This window comes from Littorina saxatilis, linkage group LG17, assembly GCF_037325665.1.
Source record: "Littorina saxatilis isolate snail1 linkage group LG17, US_GU_Lsax_2.0, whole genome shotgun sequence".
Lineage (NCBI taxonomy): Eukaryota > Metazoa > Mollusca > Gastropoda > Littorinimorpha > Littorinidae > Littorina > Littorina saxatilis.
Window position 1 is genome coordinate 50193704 of NC_090261.1, and position 12058 is coordinate 50205761.

Genomic DNA, 12058 nt, shown 5'->3' on the forward strand with positions numbered 1-12058 from the left:
ATATCTCGCACATAAAGTCAAAAATCAAAGAAACACATTTTGAGAAAGGATATTTTTTTTAATTTTAGAATGTTGTTGGTAGCAATATTTATCACGTGACTGCTCTTCGAGGTGCGCGCATTCAAAATGGCTGCGAACTCGACAAGCAATCCACAAGGTAATCATTTGGACGAGTTTGTATAATTTGCAGTGTTGCAAGCATACTCACTCTTTTTGAATGAAGGTTGGATTCCGGTTATGTTGAACTTTAGTGTTGTGAATTCAGAAACTGCAATCTAAGCCTCTTATTGATTAAAACTTGTAAGGTTACCCATCACCCAAGCGGCAAGCGTAGCACTACTCCACTAGCAGATTCATCACCATGCTGATGTTGGCTACCTATCACTAAGAAGAAGAAGAAGATGATTTGTACGACACTCACACTGTTGCCCCATTTAGTGATTTACCGTTTATCGCTAGCCATTCAGGCAAGCCACTTCTCTACAATCAGGCTCTGCAGAGGAGCACTGCAGCTCAGAAACAGCTATGCAGCAGAAGTTAAGCTGAAGACCTACCAGTACCACCCTACCCACTTTAATTTTTAAACAGTTAAATATCTCACTATTTGTCACAACTAGGTTGATTCCTTTCATTAAAAAAAGCTTTTTTTTTTAACCCTTTCGCTGCCAATCAAAACTTAATTACTTATGTGCATTCCTGATTGCCATGGAATTTTGGAGTTCAGGGTGTAATAATTCACAAAAAATTCTACCTCCAAACTGGCAGTAGGTAGGTAAGTAAAACCTATGTTATTTTTAAAGGAAATTGAACCAAGAATCTGTTTTTAGTGTCTAAACGTGGAAATAATAATTAGTTTGGCTTATAATGATGTTCAAATATGAACTTTTGAAAAATCGGTCCGGCGCATCTTTCGGTGCCTGTGGATCAAACACAGGTGGCTGTTTTGCTTGCTCGAAGAAAGGATCATAATCACTGTCATCTACCTGTTTCCAACGAATAAGATCTCCCCCATCCCCTGTCAGTATCCATAATCATTTGCACCGCCTGTAGCGTCAGTCCGTCTTTGTTTTTCCCTACTAGGGCCCGGTCGACTGTCACCGTTAGCCATTTTGACGAGTCGAGCCTTCTCTTCCCTTCACTGCCGCCAAGGCTGAAAATAGCCTTCAGACGCAAAACCATGTCACCATTTATGTTTATTCATGAGGATGAGGTATCCTACCAAGCCATTGGCTGGTATTTGTGTGTCTTCTTCTTCTGCGTTTGTGGGCTGAAACTCCCATGTACACTCGTGTTCTTTTGCACGAGTGGAATTTTACGTGTATGACCGTTTTTTACCCCACCATTTGGGCAGCCATACGCCGTTTTCGGAGGAAGCATGCTGGGTATTTTCGTGTTTCTATAACCCACCGAACTCTGACATGGATTACAGGATCTTTTTCGTGCGCACTTGGTCTTGTGCTTGCGTGTACACACGGGGGTGTTCGGACACCGAGGAGAGTCTGCACACAAATTGACTCTGAGAAATAAATCTCTCGCCGAACGTGGGGACGAACTCACGCTGACAGCGGCCACTGAACTGGATACAAATCCAGCGCGCTACCGACTGAGCTACATCCCCGCCCGTATTTGTGTGTCAGCAGTGACGTAGCTTTCTGGAAAATCCCGGAACTGTGATGACGGGTTTACCCGTCACGTAGGCGCTGCGGCTGCACAGGCACATGAAGGGTATACCCGTCTTAAGGCAGTCAAGGGGTTAAAAGAACATTAGTTTTAATGCTTAAACCAGGAATTACAATTTTGTTACTGATTTGTTTTTGTGACTTTTGGTAATTTTGATCGAAATTGACAAGAACAGATTTTTCGGTGTCATTTCTTACTCTTAGTCACTCAATTTACTAACTTATTGTTTCAACTTTCATCAATTCAAGTGAAACAAAAGTAAAACTAAAAGTAAAACAGCACAAACAAGTGAAAAGAGATAAAAACAAGAACACAAGACTGCATTAAAAAAAAAGGAAATTATATAGAATATTGTTCACACCAAATCAGCATTAAAACAAACAGAAAAAAAATCCCAATATCACAGTCATTTGTGCATTACATGTTCAACTGGAAAATCACACCTGGTGATGCAGTTTTCAATTACAGTAACCCATTTTGTTGCAAATTAAAATCTGCTATGACAAGATTGAACTCTTCCCCACTATCAGTGCCTGCCATCGGCACCGAATCTGCAGATCAATCATTTAAAATCATGCTTACGGCTTCATCAGCACTGAACACGGCTGTCCTGCTACTTGCTGAGCTGTCGGACAAAGTAACTCCCCATAATTTTGTTTCGCGTTTTCACTACAAGTCGCTGGTCAATCCTGAAGCTTTCTCCTAACAAGTCGCCGGGCGATGACAAGACATGACGAAACCCAGGGTTTTAACACCAGAGGCTATCCACACAAACTTGCAAAGAGAACTGTTTACACAAATGTCTATGCACACTTTTTTACTCACAGATTTGTGCACAGTTGGAATAATCTGCTGTTGCACATTGCCACATCAGCAGACCTGTTTACCATTCCGTTTTGGCTAGGGGTAAACAGGTCTGCATCAGAGAGGAACACTCAATACATTACAAAATTCTGTAGATATACATTTGTCCACTTGGAGGTTGACTTGAACCTTTAATTTGAAAAGAAAGCATGCTTAAAAAAACAAAAAACACTGAATGTTAACTAATAACAAGAAAACAGACTACAAAATAAGGAGAAAAAACAACAGCTACAGTCAGACAAAATTATACATATAATTATATTATATTATTTTAGCAAGCAAAAGGCTTATCGAGCCAAAAGGTCATCATAAATGATAAAGAAAGGTCAAGGAAACTTACCTGGTTTTAGGAGGAAAAAAACAATTAACTGTAACATTTAAACTATCCAGATAGGGAGTTTTCTTTCTTTCCGGAGACTGCTTCTGACTTGAACTGTCCTCCACCTTAGGTAATTCCATCAACCTGAGTGGAAAACTTCAGACGGGCGCAGTCGCGGGGTGGTAAGACATCGGCCTCTTAATCGGAAGGTCATGAGTTCAAATCCCGGCCGCGGCCGCCTGGAGGATTAAGAGTGGAGATTTTTCCGATCTCCCAGGTCAACTTATGTGCAGACCTGCTAGTGACTTAACCCCCTTCGTGTGTACACGCAAGCACAAGACCAAGTGCGCACGGAAAAGATCCTGTAATCCATGTCACAGTTCGGTGGGTTATACAAACACGAAAATACCCTGCATGCCTCCCCCGAAATCGGTGTATGCTGCCAGAATGGCGGGGTAAAAACGGTCATACACGTAAAAACCCACTCATGCAAAAACATGAGTGAACATGGGAGTTTCAGCCCATGAACGAAGAAGAAGAAGTGGAAAACTTCTAATGCCGGATCTAACCCTACCTTCTTTCCCAAGTCTTCCCCACCCCCAGTGCTCCCCTTCTCCCGCCTACTCCTTATACCGAATAGTATTTCTGTGCTGGCTGCACTTTTCAGTACAGTGGAACCCCCTGTCAAGGCCCAGATCTGTGATCTAAATTGATTGCAATGTAATCGCTTTGACAGATGCAAACCAAATTTATTTGGACTCTGTCTGCCATCTACGAAGTATGATAGGACATCTGATCAACACTTGACAATACGGATGGGACATTGGCGACAGTTAATCAGACTATGACCGATGTCCGATGCTTAACGACATCCCTGTAGTGGAAATAAATTAATTGTGACATATTGCCGTTTTGCAGGCTACCAGACAGGGGGTGAGGACGATCAGCTGCTGAGCATGGAGAAGCTTAGAGCATCTCCAGAGATATGGCCAGAACAGAGTAAGTACAATGGAACCCCTTTTAAAGACCCTTTACTTTATGACACACAACCCCCCCCCCCCCCCCCCCCTTTTTTTTTGAGACCTGGCCTTTTCAGATTGTCTGTTCATAACCTCGTTAATTTTTTGCCTCAATTTGAAGCGTCTCTCCTTTTTAATTTAAAGACATGACTTTTGTTTTAGATCTTAAAATGGGGGTTCCAATGTATGCTTTCACTTTAGAAAAAAATAATGACCACCTTAAAATATGGGGTCAGTGGCCTGATATAATTATGATACAGTGGAAAAATGACCACCTTAAAATATGGGGTCAGTGGCCTGATATAATTATGATACAGTGGAAAAATGACCACCTTAAAATATGGGGTCAGTGGCCTGATATAATTATGATACAGTGGAAAAATGACCACCTTAAAATATGGGGTCAGTGGCCTGATATAATTATGATACAGTGGAAAAATGACCACCTTAAAATATGGGGTCAGTGGCCTGATATAATTATGATACAGTGGAAAAATGACCACCTTAAAATATGGGGTCAGTGGCCTGATATAATTATGATACAGTGGAAAAATGACCACCTTAAAATATGGGGTCAGTGGCCTGATATAATTATAATACAGTGGAAAAATGACCACCTTAAAATATGGGGTCAGTGGCCTGATATAATTATGATACAGTGGGAAATACAAATCCTTATCCCCGAGTACGCTAGTACTTGGGCTCAGCAGACTTTAATTGTGTGTCTGTGTGTGTGTCTTTCTCCACTTAACAGCTTATTGCTGGGAAACTACTGGGCGCAGTTCGTTCAAAAGTTGATACACTAACTTGATAATAGGTCTGATTGATCGTATTAAAACTTCATAATGTTACCTGGGACCTAAATGCGAAATAAACCACAAAAACGACTTGGCCGTAGGAGGAGTTCACACCGGCGGGGCAACACGCAGCCATTGAGCTGATAGAACAGCCGAACGCGTCACACAAAAATACGTCATGACAAAGTTACACGCAAAGCGAAAGAGACTTTGATGTCATTTACTTTTGTTCGGAATTTTCCGTCTGTTCCTAGCTTGTCAGTGAAGACCTGACGTGAGTAAGCTTACCCAAAACGTCTTTGTTCTCTATTCACATTGCGGCTGTGAAATAATCAGTCTTGTGTCTCGGTCGTGTAGGTACAGAGTTTGCTTCTGCAATCATTGTGTTCGTGTTGATGACGGCTTCATAAGACAAAATAATAAGCGAATCTATCGCGAGGAAGACGTTTATGTACAAATCACCGAACCCAACCCATTTTTCGTGTGCATTTTTCTGAAGAATAAACTGCATGTGGTTAATTTCATCCGTTTAATGCTTGTCGAAACGAGCCATAAGGCTTTAGAATAAAAGATTTCACGCATTGCTTGGCCATCTGATCACAGATGAGGTCGCAGTTTGTAGGTTGAATGTATGAATCGGCCAGAGATAGATCTGCATTTCTGGTCAGAAACCAACATTCACACCACAGACATTCCAAACATTTATATTTATTGAGCAAGCCAGTCTGAAGAGTACTCGGGTCCAGCGCGAGCGTTTTTTATTTAATTTTTCATGGAGTCTATTTTTTTTTTTTCCCCATTGATTTTCAGATGTGTGCAGTCCTTCTGTATGTTTTGATATGAATTCATTTAAAGCTAAACAGTAGAACTATTTGAGATTTTTTTGTAAAAATTAGAAAATTGGTTTGTCCTTCATTTTCACAAATTAGCATCAGAAGATTGAATAATAATTGTTTAGTATTAATATGTTAATATATATTATATATATACAGTGTTGTTGCCGGCCTAAGAAGACAATAGGTCATTTGGACCTCCATAAAACATAACATTAACAATAGGTCCAAATGTCCTGGCTTTAAAAAAACAATAGGTCCAAATTGTACCGCCATACCTTTCTCTGCAACTTTTAGCAACTGTTTTTGTTGCACCATTTTCAGGCTAATTCGCGTTTTTCCCTATCCTTCTTATTCTGAACCTGTTTTAAGTCCTTTGGCATTGCTTTGATGTCGCTTCCTAGTTTTAATTGTTCATAAACTTTGCGAGGAGAAAGAGCCTGACAGTGCCCGGTGTGCGAATGTAGGGATCCTGCCTGATCTTCGCATTACCATGCCGTAGTATTATATTGATGAACATTCCGCTGTTTGCGCCGTTTTCGGTAAATAGGTACACCGGCTGGATCGGGTATTTCTGTAAACGCAGCCTCGGGTGTCAATGACGACAAACACGGACTCCGCACCGAGTGCATTTTCACTCGTAGCGAACATGAGCATTTCGATCGGGGTTTGTTTTCCGACTTTGCAACTCCCATTCCATTCATTGCAGACCTTGTCCGCCTTGTATGAATATGTATCGGTCAGTTGACCACCAAAACGTATAAACTATCGATCCATCGACCGGACAAGGCTAGGTCCAATGCGTCAAATCAGAAAGGAATGCGTCAGAGACCAAAGACCGAGGCCTGGCAACAACACTGTATAGATATATGTTACTTGCTGGTAAGATTAACATTGTATAAAAATGCTTATCCTGTTTAGTTCCAGGTGTATCAGAGTTTGCGTCAACCAAACTTGTGAGTATATAAAATGGTGTTTCACTTGTTACACAGCAGTATCTGCGTTGGCCCGATTTGAATGAGATCAAGTATAGGACTTACTGGTCAAGTCCGAGACTAAGAAAAGAGTCGCTTTGCTTATCTTGTCATTGAATGAGGTCATTGAATGAGGTTATGCATAGCAGAGCTGAGCTATCTTTTGTATGATTGAACCATCAACCATGGCAATAAAGGCTGGTATGCACAACATGACCATGCGATGCAGAGTACTGTGGTTTTCTACTCTCTTGGTAATTGCTAGGGCCTCGGTAGAGAGAGTGTCGCTTTCATTGTTTATGTCCAACAGGCAAGAAAACAAAGAACATAGGGCAATTTCGTGTTGGCGCCTTCTCCCCTGAATGCAAGAACCTAAAGACTCAAAACCAAGGTGTCATACTCCACTCCATACCCCAATCAACCCCTCCCCCCCCCCCCCCCCCAATACACACACACCCTCCTACTGTGCAGAGATTGACTGACTGTGTATGTCCTGCTGCAATGACCTTTTACAAAAAGCGGCACCAGCCATACTCCTGTGTGATTTATTTGGTGGTGGTGTCGTTTGGGGGTCACTTATACAGTGAGAGAGCTCCATGGTGTCAAATTCAGCTGTAAAACTAAAAGGGGAGCTGTTGTAAAAGGGTTATCTTTCACCTGATTATCAACCCTTTTTTTCTTCTCGTTAGCTATATCATACTATCAACCCTCTACATATGGATGCGTTTACAAAAATATTGTGATACACGTGAAGGTATCAGGCATGGCAATTGTCCGCCGAAAGGCAAATTTCTGCCGAATATTGTTTTTGATCCGCCGAAAAAGCAAAAGTGTCCGCCGAAGAAATAAATGGGGAAGGCAAAAATGGTTCTAAAAACTGAATTTAATGGCAAACTTGGAGCTCAGATGACACCAAAATGCCCATTTGGGTTCTTTGGAGAGACAAAAATTCTGGGGGGGGGGGGGGGGGCACGCCCTCGGACCCCCCCTAGTAAGGCTTTGCGCTGTCGACTTAGCTATTACTTAAATATTTCAGCCTTTTTGACTTTTTTGAATTCCCATGCCTGGGTATCCATATGTGGGGAGTTGATGTAAGGTGAAAGTTTTAAGTGTGAACTTTTTAACATGGTGCAACTGCAATACATGTATTAACACTTCTATTTAGGGTCTAATCTGAAGTGAATGTGATTCCTCATGCTTGAATAACTACTAACTGTAGTTTCTTTGTTTTTTTAATTGGTGTCAAAGTTGTTAGTGGTGTGTGTTAGGTATTTGGCTGAATATATTATACATCATTATATGTTAGTCCACAAAGGGATTAACAACCTGTTAAAAAGAGTTAAACTTGCTCAAGCTGTGGGTGATTATCATTATGGTTTTATGCAAATGGTATTTATGTTCTGCAGCCTGCTTCAAACTCTGAATCTCCTCCAAAGTGGCTTGCTGATCTGGAAAAAGATGACATAGACCTTTTGCAAGGTTAGTGTTGTTAACACTTTTATTTATTTATGTTGGCGTGTGCGTGTGACTGTTAGAAAGAGAGACTGATTTTGTAACACTGTAGCAAATTTAGTACGTTGAGTCTAGAATGTAAGTTGTAACCCTAAAAACTATGTTAATTAACGAGTAAAGTTGGTCACATGTGCAGAATACAGATATAAACATATATATATAGGAAATTTGCTGTTCCTCGTTTAAGTCAGGATGGACTCTTTGGTCATTATTTGTCTCTAGGAATAGGGTGGGAGTGTATATTGTAAATCTGTTCAATTTTGTTGAAAGTGAAATCGAATGCACACAATGATGTTTCAGAATTTGGCAGTCTGACAGCTGCACAGCTGATGGAAAAAGTCAGAGGCTTGCAGAACCTGGCCTATCAGCTTGGTCTGGATGAAGGTCAGCACTGTTATCAAACCCCAACCCGCCTCCCCAATTATTTGGTTACAAAAAACAAAATACACACACACACAAGCAGGCCTGAAAGTGGCGAGTATTTTACTCGCCATGGCGAGTAGAAACGTGTAACTGGCGAGTATAAATGTTCATCTACTCGCCGAATGCAAGTAAAGTTGCTGAAACAAATTGTTGGTTTGTCTAGTAAAGTTTGCTCTCTGGCTAGCTTATTTTCAGAATCACTAGCAAAGGCGAGTACACCATTTGTTGGACTTTCAGGGCTGACATGCACACTACAGTTAGGTCGCAGAGTTACGTTAAGTTATTACAGTATGTCTGATTTGGTTTTTGAATTTGCCTGCCCACCTACCTACCTTTGTTTTGTTTTTTGACCATTGCTTTTTTGTTTGCCTTAGCTAGTTACCCAGTCACAGGGGCATCCTTTCTCAGCTAGTTACCCAGTCACAGGGGCATCCTTTCTCGTGTGAATGGTCATGTTCACCATTACACATCTGTCCAGGCTTTTACATAGGTTAAAACTTTAACTTTGCAAATACAATCAACAGCCGTGCAGAGTGGGAATCTTTTGCGAAATTCTGCATATTGATAAAGGTGTCCAAGGCAAAAAAACAAAAAAAAGGTGTGGTTAAGGTAACAGCAAAAAAAATAGGGAAGGAAGGTAGGCAATCACTTTTTTTTTTTTAACTTTTTTTTCTAATGTGTACAAATGAAACCTACTTGACAGAGAAATAAGTATGCGACTCGGGCGCTTTCGCTTTCATTGCGTATTCTGCACTCGTTTTCTTGTTGTTTGTGTGTGTTTTTTGACAAATGTAATAAAAAAAGGGTCGGCCTAATACAAAATTTATTCAGCAAAAATTCTCACCTCACCGAGGAAGTAGCCAGGTTGATTTTTGGTGTGTCTAAATGAAGGCATCTTCTTATCCCATTTGATAACTTGGAGAGATTTGTTTCGGTGAACATGGTCATGTACATGTGAGGACGGTGACATGTATATATGTTTAAGGTTGTACTTTTAGGACATTTAAAATAAACTTTGAAAGTAAGTTTCATCCACCCAAGAAAAAGAGACGAGTAATGAGTGGCTGCATAAATATTCAAGTTTACATCTTTGCCCCGGGGAGGGCACAGGAAGAGATTGTGATGTTTCTTTTTGTTACTAGTCATCTTACAACTAGAGTTTTGCTTGCAAAGTTAGCAATCAGATCATGAATACATTTCGGGCGGGAATGTAGCTCAGTCGGTAGCGCGCTGGATTTGTATCCAGTTGGCCGCTGTCAGCATGAGTTCGTCCCCACGTTCGGCGAGAGATTTATTTCTCAGAGTCAACTTTGTGTGCAGACTCTCCTCGGTGTCCGAACACCCCCGTGTGTACACGCAAGCACAAGACCAAGTGCGCACGAAAAAGATCCTGTAATCCATGTCAGAGTTCGGTGGGTTATAGAAACACGAAACTACCCAGCATGCTTCCTCCGAAAACGGCGTATGGCTGCCTAAATGGCGGGGTAAAAAACGGTCATACACGTAAAATTCCACTCGTGCAAAAAACACGAGTGTACGTGGGAGTTTCAGCCCACGAACGCAGAAGAAGATGAATACATTTCCAATTCTTGATTTGTTACTATTTTCAGCACGTGAAATGACCCGCGGCAAGTTCCTCAACATTCTGGAAAAGCCAAAGAGTCGATTTTGAAAGTGGAAGAATTAATGTGAGGTGCGTGTGAATGTGTCTATGTGTGTAAATACATGTACAAGCTTGAGTGTGTGTGTGTGTGTATGTGTGTGTGTGTGTGGTGTGTGTGAACACATCAATGAGAAAGGAAATGGTTCAAAATTGTTGTATTTTCTTCTGATTGAAAATGTTGGTTTCAGTGAATGTATTTTATATTTGAGTGTATTTCAGTGGGTGCATTGGAATAGGGCATGACATATCCCATAATGATAATGGCAGTCTTCAAAATTAGCCCAGTTAAGGTGCATCATCAAATTTGAGTCAAACATTGTATACTTTGGTATGTGGCGTTACTTTCAATTTCAACAGGCGAATTCAGGAGCATGTCTACTTTCTCCCTCCAGCCACTCCCTTTGTTGTCTTATATTTGAAAGTATAATATTTATATTGCAAGTGGAGCATGAGTATGTGTTTATCTGTGCGTTTGAAGCTTTGTCACAGCGATATATGGGGGCCGGGTAGCTCAGTTGGTAGAGCATTGGACTTGTGATGGGAAGGTCGCTGGTTCGAATTCGGGCCGGACACGGGTCAACTTTATGTGCAGACCCAGAGACGGAAGCCATGTCCCACCCCTGTGTCACGATAATGGCAAGTAAAAGACCTTGGTCATCCTGCCATAAGTGCAGGTGGCTGAATACACCTAAACACGCAGACACCTGGGTAGCGCGACTGTTGCTGCTAGCTTTTCACTGGGAGGAAGCGACCCGAATTTCCCAGCCATAGGACAATAAAGTAATGAAAAGGAAAATATATAGAGTGTGTGAGTGTGATCCAGATAAAAAGGAGGCTGCGAGGTTTGTGACTGAAGCATGCATGTTGGTTTGAGGACTACACTTGAAGCTTTGTAATTATTTGAGGTTTGCTTTGCGTAATGGCATTTGAGGACTTGTGAAATTGATCATGTGCTACTCAAGATGTCAGAATGTCAAATGAGTGTTTTGTTCTAGAAAGTGAACTATGGTCGACCTGTGGTGAGTGTGTCTGTATTTGAGTACATGCATGTTGACCTTGGTGCTATGTCATGTTAAAGTACATCAAATGTGTAATGTTAACTCGTGTTCTGTGTGAGTTAAAGATAGGGAGAGTGTCTCCGTTACAACGAGAGAAGGAAAGCACGAGAGAGAAAGGTTTGTGTTTTCACTAGCACAAAAAAACCCAGACGCATTCAGACACAAATCACCATGCAACATATTCAAACACAAGTCACCAACTGACAATGCCTCAAATGTGTTTCACAAGACTGAGAGATATTCAGTCAGTTTATTTACTATGACTGATATGGCACAACTGGATCAAAGCAGCACACACACGTCTAAACCAGCTTCATGCAGTGAATCTTCTCTTTACTCTGTACTGTAAAACAGATGTGTCACTTACAGACTTACTGTTGAAAGTAAACGAATATTTTACAAAAGACCTTTCAAAACCATGTTAGTAGAAGATAAATTCAAAGTAACTGCAATCTTGTCTCACTGTCAGTATTTCCATGCCCTTCATCTAAACATTTGATATCACATGCACTGCCATATTTACAATGTGTTCAAAAAGTGAAAAACAGTTGCATTAGAAAATAATAATAAATAAGGCATATGACAATAAATATCTAATTCGCTCAGACAACAATTCTGGAGGCTGATGAATGCTGTAGGCTCTCCAACATTCATAATACCAATGTAGTACCAATAAGTACCAAATGAAGCTCCAAAATCATAAGTGTATAATGTGTTCACAACTCATCCAAATTACAAAATTGATGACTGGAGCATGTTCTGATAACTACAATTTATATAGCATTTACATTTTTTTTTACTTCCAATGATACAGCATGGACAATGAGTCAAAATGTTACTGCGTGTCATATGATACAGAAGTTCATATAAAAAGTTTCATCGGTTTTTACCCCGCCATTCAGGCAGCCATACTCCG

The 12058-nt window shown here is 40.8% G+C and overlaps 1 protein-coding gene across 1 annotated transcript; it reads left to right on the forward strand.

Moving 5' to 3' along the window:
* Window positions 1-76: 76 nt before the first annotated feature.
* LOC138953817 (protein lin-52 homolog) lies at window positions 77-11184 on the forward strand. Its single transcript, XM_070325761.1, has 6 exons — window positions 77-157; window positions 3782-3862; window positions 6434-6468; window positions 7893-7965; window positions 8299-8382; window positions 10032-11184. The coding sequence occupies exons 1-6, from the start codon at window positions 127-129 to the stop codon at window positions 10091-10093; spliced, it is 366 nt and encodes a 121-aa protein (XP_070181862.1). The 5' UTR covers window positions 77-126; the 3' UTR covers window positions 10094-11184.
* The last annotated feature ends 874 nt before the right edge of the window (window positions 11185-12058 follow it).

Coding starts and splice junctions, on each gene's coding strand:
- LOC138953817 (XM_070325761.1), top strand. CDS start 127: ATGGCTGCGAACTCGACAAGCAATCCACAAG. Junction 158..3,781: donor CTCGACAAGCAATCCACAAG/GTAATCATTTGG, acceptor GCCGTTTTGCAG/GCTACCAGACAGGGGGTGAG. Junction 7,966..8,298: donor TGACATAGACCTTTTGCAAG/GTTAGTGTTGTT, acceptor ATGATGTTTCAG/AATTTGGCAGTCTGACAGCT.